This window comes from Rana temporaria, chromosome 2, assembly GCF_905171775.1.
Source record: "Rana temporaria chromosome 2, aRanTem1.1, whole genome shotgun sequence".
NCBI lineage: Eukaryota > Metazoa > Chordata > Amphibia > Anura > Ranidae > Rana > Rana temporaria.
The window spans coordinates 518355181-518372195 of NC_053490.1; the positions used below are offsets into that span (position 1 = coordinate 518355181).

Genomic DNA, 17015 nt, shown 5'->3' on the forward strand with positions numbered 1-17015 from the left:
TTTGATATTTTTTCATAAAACAACCTGGCCCAGATTCTCGTAGGGAGCGCGTATTTGTGTGCGGGCGTATTGTATTTACGCTACGCCTCCGCAACTTTGACAGGCAAGTGCAGTATTCACAAAGCACTTGCTCCATAAGTTGCGGCGGCGTAGCGTCAATTGGCCGGCGTAAGCCCGCCTAATTCAAATGTGGAAGATGTGGGCGTGTTTTATGTAAATTTATTGTGACCCCACGTAAATTACGCTTTTATCGAAAGGCGCATGCTCAGTATCACGTCGAATTTTCAAATTAAATTGCGCCCGCTCAATGCCTAGTCGACGTGAACGTAACTTACGTCCAGCCCCATTCACGGACGACTTACGCAAACGACGTAAAACGTGAAAAATTCGACGCTGTTCTGACGTCCATACCTAACATTGGTACGCCTCATAGAGCTTGGGTAACTATACGTCGAAAAAAGCCTTACGCAAACGACGTAAAAAAAATGCGCCGGCCGCACGTACGTTTGAGAATCGGCGTATCTTACTCATTACCATATTCGCCACGTAAATAGACGGAAGCGCCACCTAGCGGCCAGCGTAAATATGCAACTTAGATACGACGGCGTAAGAGACTTACGCCGGTCGGATCTAATACAAATCTATGCGTAACTGATTCTAAGAATCAGGCGCATAGATACAACGCCTCAAACTCAGTATCTGGAGATACGCCGTCGTAACTCGTACGAGAATCTGGGCCCCTGTGTTTACCTTTTTATAGCAATTGACACCTCTCACATTACAATCCCTAAATTTGGGGGAGTGCTTCTTCTCTCCCAAATAGTTTTTCTTTCTTTTATTTGCGTGTATCAACCACCTGTTTTTTGCGCCCTCTGTGAAAAAAGCCTAATAATGTTCTCCTAAATCAGGGAAATGCAATTAGCGGACCTCCAGCTGTTGCAGAACTACAAGTCCCATGAGGCATAGCAAGACTGACAGCCACAAGCATGACACCCAGAGGAATGATGGGAATGACGTAGTTTTGCAACAGCTGGAGGTCCGCTAATTGCATATCTGTCCTAAATGATCCGATTGTTGGAAAGCTGAACCATCTGGGTTTTGATTGCACTTTCACATACAGCACCAATACATATGAAGCTGAAGGATTATAGAAGGAATGAGGTTCATAGGATTTAGTATTATACTCAGAGATGGAGAATTAAAGCAGAATTCCAGGATTTCATGTCATCAAAAAAAAGTCTCTTCCATTCTACAGATGGAAAGAAGACCCGGGACCCAGCCTGTCATGTGATCATGGTGGCTTTTATTTTCATAATAGATAAAAACTAGTGGATAACTAGAGAGGTGAAATAGAAAAAAGGTAGGTAATCTACTTGGAGCTTACACAGTGATAAGGACCCTCCCCCTACCGCACACGATTCTGCTCCGGCCTGGCGAATGCTCACATAATGAATGCACCATTGTGGAGAGGAGAGAATCGTAAAAACACTGGCTATTTGTCTTAGGAAGAGGAAGGAGAAAAGGAGAGGAGGGGGGAGAAGGGAGGGAGGAGAAGGGAGGGAGGGAGGGAGGAGAAGGGAGGGAGGGAGGGAGGGAGGAGAAAAGGAGAGAAGGGAGGGAGGAGAAAAGGAGAGAAGGGAGGGAGGAGAAAAGGAGAGAAGGGAGGGAGGAGAAAAGGAGAGAAGGAAGGGAGGCGAGAAGGGAGGGAGGCGAGAAGGGAGGGAGGCGAGGAGGGAGGGAGGGAGGCGAAAAGGAGAGAAGGGAGGGAGGGAGGAGAAAAGGAGAGAAGGGAGGGAGGAGAAAAGGAGAGAAGGGAGGGAGGGAGGAGAAAAGGAGAGAAGGGAGGGAGGGAGGAGAAAAGAAGGGGAGGGAGGGAGGGAGGAGAAAAGAAGGGGAGGGAGAGAGGAGAAGGGAGGGAGGGAGGGAGGAGAAAAGGAGAGAAGGGAGGGAGGGAGGGAGGAGAAAAGGAGAGAAGGGAGGGAGGCGAGAAGGGAGGGAGGCGAGAAGGGAGGGAGGCGAGGAGGGAGGGAGGCGAGGAGGGAGGGAGGCGAGGAGGGAGGAGAAAAGGAGAGAAGGGAGGGAGGGAGGGAGGAGAAAAGGAAGGGAGGGAGGGAGGGAGGGAGGAGAAAAGGAGAGAAGAGAGGGAGGAGAAAAGGAGAGAAGGGAGGGAGGGAGGAGAAAAGGAGAGAAGGGAGGGAGGGAGGAGAAAAGGAGAGAAGGGAGGGAGGAGAAAAGAAGAGAAGGGAGGGAGGGAGGGAGGGGAGGAGAAAAGAAGAGAAGGGAGGGAGGGAGGAGAAAAGAAGAGAGGGAGGTAGGAGAAAAGAAGAGAAGGGAGGGAGGGAGGAGAAAAGAGAAAAGAGAAGGGAGGGAGGAGAAAAGAGAAAAGAAGAGAAGGGAGGGAGGAGAAAAGAAGAGAAGGGAGGAAGGGAGGAAGGCGAGGAGGGAGGGAGGCGAGGAGGGAGGAGAAAAGGAGAGAAGGGAGGGAGGGAGGAGAAAAGGAGAGAAGAGAGGGAGGAGAAAAGGAGAGAAGGGAGGGAGGGAGGAGAAAAGGAGAGAAGGGAGGGAGGAGAAAAGGAGAGAAGGGAAGGAGAGAAGGGAGGGAGGGAGGGAGGGAGGGAGGGGAGGAGAAAAGAAGAGAAGGGAGGGAGGGAGGAGAAAAGAAGAGAGGGAGGTAGGAGACAAGAAGAGAAGGGAGGGAGGGAGGAGAAAAGAGAAAAGAGAAGGGAGGGAGGAGAAAAGAGAAAAGAGAAGGGAGGGAGGAGAAAAGAGAAAAGAAGAGAAGGGAGGGAGGGAGGAGAAAAGAAGAAGAGAAGGGAGGGAGGGAGGGAGGGAGGGAGGGAGGGAGGAGAAAAGAAGAGAAGGGAGGGAGGGAGGGAGGAGAAAAGAAGAGAAGGGAGGGAGGGAGGGAGGGAGGGAGGGAGGAGAAAAGAAGAGAAGGGAGGGAGGGAGGGAGGAGAAAAGAAGAGAAGGGAGGGAGGGAGGGAGGGAGGAGAAAGGAGAGAAGGGAGGGAGGGAGGGAGGGAGGAGAAAAGAAGAGAAGGGAGGAAGGGAGGGAGGAGAAAATGAGAGAAGGGAGGAAGGGAGGGAGGAGAAAAGGAGAGAAGGGAGGGAGGAGAAAAGGGAGGGAGGAGAAAAGGGAGGGAGGAGAAAAGGGAGGGAGGAGAAAAGGGAGGGAGGAGAAAAGGGAGGGAGGAGAAAAGGGAGGGAGGAGAAAAGGGAGGGAGGAGAAAAGGGAGGGAGGAGAAAAGGGAGGGAGGAGAAAAGGGAGGGAGGAGAAAAGGGAGGGAGGAGGAAAGGGAGGGAGGAGGAGGAAAGGGAGGAGGAGGAGGAGGAGGAGGAGGAGGAAAGGGAGGAGGAGGAGGAGGAGGAGGAGGAGGAGGAGGAGGAGGAGGAGGAGGAGGGAGGGAGGAGGAGGAGGAGGAGGAGGAGGAGGAGGAGGAGGAGGAGGAGGAGGAGGAGGAGAGAAAGGAGGGGAGGGAGGGAGGGAGGTTTCTCACAACAGCCAATCAGAAGCCTGCTTTCATTTTTTTCTTGTGTACCAAAAAAAGCAGCAGCTGTAATCCGATTAGTTGGTTCGAGCAACCTGCATATTTGTCCACAATCAGAATCTGAGGTCTTCCGTTCTCACCTGTTCGGCCAGCAGGTTGTCAAGCAGTAAGAAGAAATCCACTTCCTCTTTGTTATCAATATTCAGGTCCCGCTGGAGCTTTTTCAGCTCGTCTTTCATTCCCGGCTGGTTGTTGGCGTCAGACATCCGGCCACTGAAACATCAAAAACGTCAGCTAAACAATATCCTAACCCAACAACAAAAATGTAATACATCGCAGCTTACACTTTTTTGGTGAATGGGTAGGGGCACTATGTACCCCATACTCATTCACATAGTGGGGGGGGGGGGGGAGGCCGGGACCTAAGGGACCCCATATATCGATAAGCCTCTACCCACAGACCCCCACAACCACCGCCCAGGGTTGTGGGGAAGAGGCCCCCACCCCCCTCCCATGTTGAGGTGTTAAGAGCATGTGTCCTAGTATGGTTCAGGAGGGGGGGGGGGTGACACTCACTTGGTCCCCTCCCCTTTCCTGGCCTGCATGCTCAGATAAGGGTCTGGTATAGATTTTGGGAGGGACCCACACCATTTTTTTTTAATGCTGGCATTGGGTTTACCTTAAAATCAGTACCAGACCCAAAAGGCCGGGTATGGATTTGGGGGGAGTTCCACGCTGTTTGTTTTCTGAATTTTCTATTCCCAGCATTCTTTTACATTCGTTAACGTTTCAGCTCTCAGCAGGGAAGCCCACTTACGCGTCATCGGTTGTTAAGGACATGGCGGGCGGCTTCCCAGTGTCCTGCCGAAAAAGGTCCCCTGGCAGATATGGACCCCCCTGTACTGCGCCGGCGCGCCGCACAAACTCAACTGAGCCTCTGAAAATAGCCGAAGAGGTAGAGCTGAGAGTCGGCTCTACACGGCGCCTGCGCACCGACTAGGACACATGCCGCACGCTTCCAATGCTAGTGCTACTCTGCAAGGGGCGGGGGTGATTTTAGCAAGAAAGTATACATCTTAGCGTGGCACATTGCAAAACCCACCCTTCATTTGTTTTAACACGCCCCGCTAAGACGTGCACTTTATTGCTAAAATCACCTCCGCCCCTTGCAGAGTAGCTCTAGCATCGGAAGCGTGCGGCGTGTGTCATAGTCAGTGCGCAGGCGCCGTGTAGAGCAGACTCTCAGCTCTACATCTTCGGCTATTTTCAGAGGCTCAGTTGAGTTGATACTGCACAAGCGCTGTGTATGTATTAGGGGTGTAACGGATCGTCATTGATCCGTGATCCGCACGGATCAACCTTTTCGGATCGGCACACATGTGATCCGTATGATCCGTAGATTGTGAGCTCCCTCAGCCTCCTCTCACTGCAGTACACTGACTGACAGGAAAGGAGGAGGCGGGAAACGAAACACTAGCACTCGGCCAATCAGGATGCTTAACAGAAGCGATGACCCAGAGCTGCCCTGCCTCCAAACCAATCAGCGGGCGCGTTACAAGCAAGGCAGCGTGTGTGTGTGTTTTGGCCGGAGCTGTGTGTGAAGGGAAAAGGAGATGTGCTGCGGAGCCCGGGGGGGAGGAGGGGGAGGCCGAGTGTTTGTGATTGTATTCCTGGACGGGGGAGGATGTTATTCGGCATCCCCAGCACTGGACGAGGAGACCATCAGAGAGCAGAACACATACGGTAGTGAATACATTGTATGAGCCTGACACATCCCTCCCCTCCACACCGTGTTCCCTGTGATCACACACTCACACACACACTATGGGGACACCATCATACCCCACAATAATCACTGACAGGTGGAGGAAGAGCCCTGCTGTGTGTGTCAGATCATATATTTCATAGTTATTTTCAATACAAAACTGAGCTTATGTGCTTAAATACAGTATTTAGAAATCCAACGGACTGTTTAGTTTTAAAAGCAACAGCAAACCTTGCATGCTTGCTAATGTGACAGAACACCTCTGATTTTCACATTTAACATTTAGTTAAATGTGAAAATCAGAGGTGTTCTGTCACATTAGCAAGCATGCAAGGTCAGCAGGTTTGCTGCGGCTTTTAAAATGTACCATGTAAACAGTCCGTCGGATTTACATATACTGTATTTAAGCACATAAGCTCCATTTCGTGTTGAAAATAACTATGAAATATAAAACTCTGGTGGGTGTAACACGATTTGTCGTTTTTTTTTTTTTTTTTTGCTGATCCGAAAATGATCCGATCCGTGACTCCTGATCCGAGGATCGATCCGATCCGTGAGTTTTTTGATCCGTGGCACCCCTAGTATGTATGCAAGCCAAGCTTGAACGGAATTTCATTGGAAAAACCATCCAAGGTTTTTCCGACGGAAAATCCGATTGTGTGTACGGCGCATTACAGGAGTGAATTTACTTTCCTAGGGGTAGGTCTCCTCTCGCTTCCTATTGCCTCCCCCCATTTGTAAGTAGGAGTCGTTTGTAAGTTGGATGTTTGTAACTAGGGGACTTCCTCTATTATAAAAATAATAATAGTAATAATAATAAATAACCCATGGCCCACTGATGTGGCCTGCAACCTCAAACCAGGGAAAAGCATGCCCATGCTCTGGAATGGCAGGTTCGGCAAGCCCAAATCACGATCGATGGGTTGCAGACCTGCCATCCCAGAGTGCATGGAACCGGCTGTGACAGCAGAGGAAGCAGGAACTGTATAAGCCGATGCTTCCTTCTTATTGATCTGAAAATGAAAGGGGCTTGTGTTGTAGTACAGACATCGTGAGCCCCGTCCAGTCTGGCCAATCTTCATCCTCAGCAAGTGCACAGAAGAAGAGGTATTCTTGTGGTTTCATCTTCTAAACCACAGGCGTCAAACCAGTGGCCTTACAGCTGTTGCAGAACTACAAGTTCCATGATGCATTGCAAGGCTGACAGTTACAAGCATGGCTCCTACAGGCAGAGGCATGATGGGATGGGTAGTTTCGCAACAGCTGGAGGGCCGCCAGTTTGACATCCCTGTATACAGGCCTGCGGTTATACTTATTACTGTAATAACCACATCCTATCTATATCACACCCTTCACCACAGTCTGAGTCCAGCTATACAGCTTTTTCCTCCTCCACTATCTGCACAGAGGGCCAAAGATCAGACATGATGAATGAGTGTGTAGTGTGAAGAAAATGTGGAGTTTAAGGCCGGTCGTTCGGTCGTTTTTTTCCGGCATTTTGGCGCGTATTCATGCTTACTTGCGCGTTTGCATACAGCGTCGTCCGACGTTTTTGAAGTTCAACGTTTTTTATTTTAGCCAATAGGAAAAATGATCATCTTTTCATCACTTGTTGATATGTTGGTAGATATTTTTAATCTTCTGCCTGGGTGAAAAGTTATATTGATTAAAGCGACGAAACGCCCGTAAGCAAACGCTCGTTGTCGCGCTAGTCGCTTGAATCGAGCGTTTCCATTACTTTCTATGGGAAATGGAAACGCTCAAATACGCCCGATACGCACGACAAAAAAGGGTACGGAACTTGTTTGAGCTTCAGGCGTTCGGCGTCAGGCGTGCAGATGTGAACCATCTCCATAGGGGATAATGTATTTTTTCCCCTCTAGCGTATTTGAGCGTCGCACTTTAGGCGACAAAACGCTCAGGTGTGAATGCAGCCTTAGTGATATCCTTCACTGGTTTGCCCTGGTTCACACCAGTGAGGCTTTGAAATCACGCTACTTCAGTGCGATTTCGATATCCGATTTCATTGCGGCTTGCAACTTCATTTAACAGAAGTCAATGCAAGTCGTAATAATAATAATAATAATAATAAAAAAAAAAGTAGCAGTGCAGGAACCTTTTTCAAAGTCGCTGGGACAATGGGGTGCAACTTGTTATGCGATTTAGAACTGTGTGAACCAGGGCTAAAAGTAAAGCCGATTTCCAGGTAGGGCAATTTTTACAAAGTTACATTGATCCAGCTAGGAGTAATATCAAAACCAAACTCTGGGTCAAAAAATGAAATAAAAAAAAATTCCCATGCAGTGGGGCTGTAGCGGGCTAAATGCTTATTTTGTCTAGAAGTGAACCTATACTCACCTGATCCGTCAGAAAATGGCGCTCCTTCTCGTTCATCGGTGGACTGTTCCTGAGGTCTTCACCACCAGAGCCAATCGATGGGCGCGATGACCTCAGGAACAGTCCGCCGCACAAGAATGCTAGACCGCAGGGGGGTCAGGAGCTGCAGGGACTGGTCTTGCACTGGGAGGATCAGAGGATTAGGTGGGTAGATCTCGGCTTTTTAATCCCCTAAACAAAAACGAGCAGCTAACCCATGAAGTCCACTGCATGGGGAAAAAAAACATTTTTTACCCAGAGTTGGATTTTGACATTGCTCCAAGCTGGACCAATGTAAATATTGCCATACCTGGAAATCAGCTTTACTTTTACCCCCGAGTCACACAGCCCAACTGCATGGGGGAAAAACAAACACACACACATATTTAGTAAATATAAACTGCTAAATACCTTTTCTCACCAGCAGTATATAGAAGTCTTGTGACTTTTATCAGTGTCTGGTTAAACCTTTAGAAGGAGCTTTGATTCTCCCCTGACTGTCCTATGAGGCTGCATGATCCCTGAACCTCTGTCTGGACAGTGTTAATTGGGGTTATCACTTTTGATACTAAAAAATTAACCCCAAGCCACACTCTGGATTACCGCCAGGGAGGTTAATCAAGGTTCTAGAGCGGATTACGCTGATTAACCACTTGCCTACCGGGCACTTTCACCCCCTTCCTGCCCAGGACAATTTTCAGCTTTCAGCGCTGTCGCATTTTGAATGACAATTGCACGGTTATGCAACACTGTACCCAAATGACATTTTTACACAAATAGAGCTTTCTTTTGGTGGTATTTTTGAGTAGGGTTTTTTTTTTGTTAAACAAAAAGGACCAAAAATTTAAAAAATATATAAACTTTTTTGTTTCCGTTACAAAATTTTGCAAAGAGGTAATTTTTTTCCTTCACTGCTGGGCGCGGATGAGGCTGCACTGATGATCAGTGCCCCGATTATCAGTGTACATGTCCCCTTACACACTTGCCGGTTACCGGCTTTCCTCTTCTCACACTATCGTGAGGAAAGGAATGGCGTTAACTGGCAAGTGTGTTTACATTGTGATCACCTGTGATTAGACACAGCTGATCACGTGGTAAAGGGATGCTGTGATTGGCCCTTGTGACGGAAGCCACTTTTGGGCATAGGGTGACTAAGAAAATATATCTTGGACTACTTCAAATGGGACAGTAATATTCAATAACAATATCTATCAAGAAATATGAAGATGTTATCCCCTGAGTGCTGTGAGGTCTATGCCCAGGAAGTAGAACGCCTAATATGGGCATTCCAGGAAGCTCAAGGTAACAGACCGACCGTCTATTGCTTAACGAGGCTGATGAGGTCAACTCCAACCACCTGTCTGTTACAATGTAAATTAATCTAGGATAACTTCTCTTTCATTGTGGCTTGTGCTAATTAACTCTGCAATTGTATGAGGGAGTTTTGTGTTAATGTGTATTGTAGCCCATGAGTCACCAGGCTGCTTAAAGGGATTAGGTAATTAGCTCATGTTAATTAGGTCTGGTCACAGGTGTATTTTCAGAGTAATATGAGCAGAATGTAAGAACCTCCTCTTTCAATAAAGTTTGTGAATCCTGCTTGAACCTCAAACATGAAGCTTCGTCTCGTATTTGGGGGAGAATTATTCGTATGGGTTTCTTCTTCGGCTGTTTAGAGTTTTGGTATCTGTCTTTGGGTTCGGGAATAGAATGTCCTAAACGACTTTAACCCCTTTCATACATGGGGTGTCATTACAGCCCTTTACCCCAATCTGCGATCAGCTGTGTTGAAAGGGACACAGCGATCACAGAGAACACTGGGTGTTGCGAAACAGCGGGCATGGTTCCGGGAAGACATCAATCAACGCCCTCCCAGAACTGGACGACCGCACTGTAGCTGTCATTAGGCTATAGCGCGGTCGGCAAGTGGTTAAAGCTTCACATAAACCAACCCCCTCTCTCTCCTCAGTGGTTGTAATCGAGGCAGCAGCTGCTGTCAATCTCCAGTGAGTAGTGAGAAATCTGAGGCCCCGTACACACGACAGAGTTTCTCGGCAGAATTCACTGAGAAACTCGGTCAAAACCAGGATTCTGCCGAGAAACTCTGTCGTCTGTACAGTTTTGGCTCGATGGAGCCGCCGAGGAGCTCGACGAGAAAATAGAAAACATGTTCTCTATTTTCTCGTTGTTCTATGGGAGAAGGCGGCCCGCCGAGCTCCTCGGCGGCTTCATCCCAAAACTCGACGAGGAACTCGACGTGCTTTGCACGTCGAGTTCCTCGGCCGTGTGTACGGGGCCTGAGAAACCTACTGCTCGAGCCCAGCAGTGACATCACCGCCGCGGCTGGACTCCCGGAAGTGGGAAAGGATACCTGTTTGACAGGTATCCTGTCCCCCCCCCCCCCAAAGGTGCAAATTGTGGCACCGGAGGGGGGGGGGGATTCGATAAGCCGAAGTTGCACTTTAGGGAACGCCACTGTGGTTGCCAAGAATTATAAAAACTGGCAGGTATCTCAGCCTACTAGACACCACCTATAACCAATTTATAATTTTTATGTGGACTGAACCTTTAATTGTCTAGATCCTCCGTTTATACCAGGGGTGGCCAACCAGTGGCCCGCAGAGCCCTCTGATGTGGCCCGCGACCTCCTGCTCTGAAAAGGTGGGTTGGCAAGCCCAAGTCGCCGACCCGCCATACCACAGCATTAGTGTTGTGATTGAATCTGGTGGTAGAGGAAGAAAGCAGCTGTGGAGCAGGGCCCCATAAGCCGATGCTTCCTCTACAGCGACAGCTTTTAGACAGGCAGGGTCTATGGCAAAGTTCAGCTAACCCGCAGGATAGACACAGGTGCACTATGCTGCACCCGGGTTGTGGATAAACCACAGAACATCAGTGTGAAAGCAGTCTTGGGCCCTTTTCACACGATCAGCCCGACCAAATGGGACCCTCAATTCACCTCTATAGAGCAACAGATGTCCGTTTACGCCCACCTACCACCAATCCAAAAAACAGAAGGGAGTGCGTCCCCTTTCATCTGGGCGGATCGGAGGGCCTATAGAGTAACCGTGACCTGTCTTCCACCCGCTACACTCATTGTGGCCCCCGACTGGTTACCAAGTTGCTTAAGTGGCTCTCGCTCTTCAAAAGGTTGGGCACCCCTGGTCTAGACCGTTGAAGCTTTCAGCACAGCTGTAGGAATGGAATAGAACATATGGGTTGCAGATAATAAACCTAGAACACTTTGGAAAGACGTGGAATTTCTCAATAAATACAAACTGAATAAACGTTGGTACATTTTGCCTGCAGTTCTTCCAATACGGTCTCCCCTGCTAATAAAGAAATTGTCCAAAACGCACCTTGTATGATGTTTGAGCTCATGGCAGCCTTGGTAATTGGGGTAGAGGATTTCGCTGCTGGCCTCATCCGTGACAATTGTGACGGGTCCTGTGCAAAAAGTAACATATGTTTACAAGCCAACTCTACCACAAATAACTATGCACAGTTATCAGCAAGAACTTGTATTGTTGATGGGCAAGGCTTCAACCTCACCAAGGTCTTTCCTGCAGTCTGAACACTTGGCACTGCTTGTGCCATTTGGCATAGACAGCCTCTTTTATGACTCTTGCAAACCAGTTGTGCTCGGTCTCACTGTCCTTGTAGGAACATCCATTTTCCCCGTTATTCCCTTGGAAACTGGTTCTAAGGGAATAACATCCCTTGTTATAGACTGGAGAAAAAGACTGGACTAGGGGGTGGACATCCACCCCACTGTCTGCTGTGACTTGTAGTGCCGTTTCCATTTGTTACTATTAAAGGCAACATTTTAAGAATTTCACGCTTCTGAGAGGACACCGATTGCTGAGTGTACTCACCTGGAGCGGCAGTTTCCTTTCTTTCTATCCCTTGTTATAGCATGGTCCATGACAGACCCTCTTTATGAAGAGATCTGGAGTATATTATACCCCAGATATCTCCTATGACCTCCGAAGCAGCAGATCAGACCAAGATCGGTTTGATCAGCAGCTTCACAAGACGGCAATGGCCTGTAAACAAACAAAAAACAGAAGTGACAAAATCCTTGTCGCTTCCTGTTTCTGACCTCTCTCACCGTGTGCCCAGAAGCCAATGCCACCGGTCGCCTCCTTCCCAGGCTCCCTGACTAGATGGGAGAGGTCCGTAAAGGTGGAGAAATGTTACCCTCTTCTGGAGTCTGTAAAAGTAATCCATCAGCTGCATAGTCACTTGCATTACTTATACTACAAGCAGAATTTGCTGCAGTAATATAAAAAACAAACACAAACACACACACACACACACACACACAATACCGTGATCATGGTTGTAGCTTCTGCCATGATCCTGGTAAAACTGCTTCAGTTATGGTGTATCTTTAGTTGGGCGTAGCATATCCTATTTACGCTACGCCGCAACTTAGACAGGCAAGTGCAGTATTCACAAAGCACTTGCTCCATAAGTTGCGGCGGCGTAGCGTAAATAGGCCGGCGTAAGCCCGCCTAATTCAAAGTAGGCTGGTAGGGGGCGTGTTGTATGGAAATGAATCGTGACCCCACGTAAATGACGCGCCTAACGAACGGCGCATGCGCGTGCATGCTCAGTATCACGTCGAATTTTCTCCGGAAATTACGCCGGCTCAATGCTTTGTCGACGTGAACGTAACCTACGCCCATCCCCATTCATGTATGACTTACACAGACGACGTAAAATACGACACTGTTCCGACGTCCATACCTTAACATGACTTACCCCTGCTTTGTGAGGGGTAAAGTTACGCAGGTCGTACGCCTTACGTAAACAGCGTATTTAAATACGCCGGGCGCAAGTACGTTCGTGAATTGGCGTATCTAGCTCATTTGCATATTCAACACGGAAATATATGGAAGCGCCCCTAGCGGCCAGCGTAAATATGCACCTAAGATACGACGGCGTAGGAGACTTACGTCAGTCGTATCTTGGACAAATTCTGGCGTATCTGATTCTTTGAATCAGACGCCTCACATTCGGACTTACGACAACGTAAATCCTTTGTGAATCTGGCCCAATATCTCTCTTGATCCATATCTATATATACACACACACGCCGATACTAAAGTTGTTAAAAGGTAGAAGAAAGTCCCTGAGATCCTGTGGGCCTACACTCGTTTATGTGGAGATTGTTTTGCGCAGTGTAATGAGGAATGGAGATATCTGCACGTTGTACAGAAAGGACAACCTCTCAAGAAGCAAATAGACCAACATAGAAGGGAAAAATTCTACCAGGTCAGGACACAAAAGACACATTATTACAAGGACAGTGAGGTGCACATTTTGGAAAGAGAGGAAAAACTGGTTATAGCGCCTGCCTTGCTGTAAAACAGACCCACGTACAGCTACGGAGATTCGTGGGAACGAGCCAACCTGCCGCAGTATGATGATACTGGTCGGCAAGTGGTTAAAATGTAACAGTCTCCCTGGACAGGGGGTGTGATCAGGACCGGCATAACCACCAGCGGCTCAGGCAGTCACCTTAGGGAGCCAGCATGGGGTAGGAAACTAAAATCTGAAACCCCAGCCACTTGTGGATTCAGATCTTTAAGCGCTTGCCGACCACCCACCGTAGTTTTACGGCGGCAGGTCGGCTCGGCTGCGCAAAATCACGTAATATAACGTGATTTTGCATTGCGGCCCCCTGCTCGCCCCTGGTGCCGATGCGATTGCCCAGGAAATGTGTGTGTAAACACACAGCTCCCCGTCCTGAGAGAAATGACTGTTCGTCTGTTCATAAAATGTATGAACAGCGATCGGTCATTTCCCCAAGTCAGTCCACCCCCCCCCTACAGTTAGAACACACCTAGGGAACATAATTAACCCCTTCCTCGCCCCCCAGTGTTAACCCCTTCCCTGCCAGTGACATTTTTACAATAATCAATGCATTTTTATAGCACTGATCGCTATAAAAATGGCAATGGTCCCAAAAATGTGTCAAAAGTGTCCGCCATAAGATCGCAGTACGGATTAAAAAAAAAAAAAAAAAAAGGATACGCCGCCATTACTAGTAAAAGAAAAAAATATTATATTAATAAAAGTTTGTAGACGCTATAACTTTTGCGCTTATTGCGATTTTTTTTTTTTAACGAAAAATATGTAGAAGAATATGTATCGGCCTAAACTGAGGAAAAACAACGTTTTTTTTTAATATATTTTTGGGGTATATTTATTACAGCAAAAAATATATATATTTTTTTAATTTGCTTTCTTTCTGTTTATAGCGCAAAAAATAAAAACCGCAGAGGTGATCAAATACCACCAAAAGAAAGCTCTATTTGTGGGGAGAAAAAAAGGACGTCAATTTTGTTTGGGAGCCACGTCGCACGACCGCGCAATTGTCCGTTAAAGCGATGCAGTGCCGAATCGCAAAAAGTGGCCCGGTCATTGACCAGCAAAATAGTCCGGGGCTAAAGTGGTTAACTGATCTGCAGATGTGTTTTACACACTGTATAGCGGGTGGGAGTGTTTTTACTTCAGTAAAGCCAACTGTCAGCTTTCATATGGACCAACTAGCTGGACCGGGGCTGACCCGACAGGATAGAGATATCCACAGAATGGGGTTGGCGTTACAGGGTGATCTCATGGTTACAGGGTGACCCCAGACGATGTCCTAAGAGACGAAACGCCTCGGGGGGACTCCACTGTTGCCATATGTACTTTTTAAGTGCTTGTTCATCTTCTTAAAGGGGAGTTCCAGCCATTTGTATGTTTATTAAAAGTCAGCAGCAACAAAAAGTGTAGCTGCTGGCTTTTAATAAACAGGCACTTACCTGCTCCAGCGACGCGCCGGCCGGGGCTCCGCTCCTCTCCCCCCCTCCCCGGCCGGCGTCTTCATCTTCAGTGTGGGCACCCGGCCGTGACAGCTTTCGGCTTCACGGCCGGGCACCCACTGCGCATGCGCGAGCGGCGCGGCACTGCGCATGCGGCGCGGCCCGGCGCCGTGTAATTGGCCAGGAGATCGCCTAGGACCTGTGACGTGTCCTAGGCGATCGCCTACAGCAGCCACTTCCTGAAGGCGACTAAGCTTAGTCGCCTACAGGAAGGAGGAAGTGGGACAGGAAGTCCCACTCGTGCTGAAGCCCCCACTCCCCCCCAAAAAAATTACATGCCAAATGTGGCATGTAAGGGGGAGAGGAGTGGGTTAAGAGGAAGTTCCAAATTTGGGTGGAACTCCTCTTTAAATGTTAGTGTTTCTACTACATTAACCACTTCATTACTGGGCACTTAAACCCCCTTCCTGCCCAGACCAATTTTCAGCGCTGACGCATTTTGAATGACAATTGCGCGGTCATACAACACTGTACCCAAATTATATTTTTATCATTTTTTTCCCACAGATAGAGCTTTCTTTTGGTGGTATTTCTCTGCGCTTTTTATGTTTTGTGCTACAAACAAAAATAAAATAAAAATAAAGACAGAAAATGTGAAAAAAAAAAAAAAAAACACACAATATTTTTAACTTTTTGTTATAATAATATCCCAATTAAAAAAAAAGTTCCTCAGTTTAGGCCGATATGTATTCTTCTACATATTTTTGTTAGAAAAAAAAAAAAAATCGCAATAAGCGTATATCGATTGGTTTGCACAAAAGTTATAGCGTCTACAAAATAGGGGATAGATTTATGATTTTATTTTTATTTTTTACTAGTAATGGCGGCGATCTGCAATTTTTTTTGTCAGGCCTGCGATATTGCGGCTTACGTATCGGACACTTTTGACACAATTTTGGGACCATTCACATTTATACAGCGATCAGTGCTATAGTCAATTTATCTGCCGCTGCGGACGATTTCGGCGACATGGTCCACTCTGATCCCGGAGTCTTCCCACAGGTTTTAGGGTAAAATTAAACCCGGATGGTTCCGCAGGATCTATAGCAAGAGGAGCTCCTTCAACCCGCGTCTTACTCCATCGTTTGCCAGGCCACGCCCCCTGTGATCAGTGCTATAGTTATGCACTAATTACTGTATAAATGTGACTGGCAGTGAAGGGGTTAACACTAGGGGGTGAGGAAGGGGTTAAATGTATCCCCTGGGTGTGTTCTAACTGTGTGTGGAGGGGGGGTGACTGGGGGAGGTGACCGATGCTGTGTCCCTATGTACAAGCGACACAGCATCGGTCTCCTCTCTCCCCGACAGGACGTGGAGCTCCACGTCCCTGCTGTCACCGCCGATCGCGGGTACCTGGCGGACATCGCGGCCGCCAGGCACGCGCATCGGCACCTCAGCGATTTCTCCAGGCAGAGTGTTTCTCCACTGCGCGCCCCCAGCGGCGCGGGGAATGCACATAAAAGCACGTCCAGGGACGGCAGTTGAGAGCCGCACTGTGGTCGTCTTTCGTCTATAGCGTGGCTCTCAAGTGGTTAAAGTTCTTTTTTATACTTAAATACGGAATCACGCTATGTGGCCCCTTCTTTCTCCCATATCCATCCATACCACCTCTGGGATTTCCCGGACCACCATCCCTCATGAGATCACACTGTAGGGACACCCCTATTCTGTGGATATCTCTATCCCGTTGATACCTGGTCAACCCCGGTCCAGCTATTTGGAGTTCACACACAAGTGTCCAGTTCCATCAGTGGCCCTACTATACAAAGTTTGTTTGACCCATCGAACGTTTGTTCTCTTGGGTTCAAACGCTCCGGTAAGCCTTCTACCTGTCGGTGGCGATTTCCTCACTTCAACATTTGGTTATTTTCACCGTTTGTTCCTGTGCTTGATGTCAACGTGAAGTTTTAAACTTTCACATAAACAGTGTCCTTTTGATTTAGATTTTTCATGTCAAGGTCATTCAATTGTTTACCGACACGTTTATCACCATTGTTTGTTAGTGTTTTCACTTTTGTTTATCACTTGAGTGTTTGGATTATTTACATCCATTTGTATCGCGTCACTTTTTGTTCCCATGGTGTCCAGAACTGGACAGCATACTCCAGGTGCAGCCGGACCAGAGTCTTGTAGAGCGGGAAAATTATCGCTTTATCTCTGGAGTTGATACCCTTTTTAATGCATGCCAATATTCAATTTGCTTTGCTTGCAGCAGCTTGGCATTGCATGCCATTGCTGAGCCTGTCATCTACTAGGACCCCCCAGGTCCTTTTCCATCCTATTAACACATATGAAAACTTCCTGACACCAAGCCTGGGATTATGTAACTAGAACGGAGACGGTTCCAACATTTTCACACCTCTCATCCTGGTTTATACAATCAACATCTGCCTTGACACATCCTATGGTAATACCGTGTTTCCCTGAAAATAATCCCGGGTGTTCTATTAATTATGCCAACAAAAGACACAGTAGGGCTTATTTTTGGGGTAGGTCTTACCATGTAATGTA

At 47.8% G+C, this 17015-nt stretch overlaps 1 protein-coding gene across 1 annotated transcript in view; it reads right to left on the reverse strand.

The window, feature by feature from the left end:
- ACP6 (acid phosphatase 6, lysophosphatidic) overlaps positions 1-17015 on the reverse strand; it is a 54957-nt gene that overhangs the window by 19663 nt on the left and 18279 nt on the right. The window contains exons 6-7 of the mRNA XM_040339050.1: positions 10986-11073; positions 3629-3761 (exon numbers count right to left, since the gene is read on the reverse strand). Coding sequence (XP_040194984.1) covers positions 3629-3761; positions 10986-11073 — 221 coding nt within the window. The remainder of the gene's footprint in view (positions 1-3628; positions 3762-10985; positions 11074-17015) is intronic.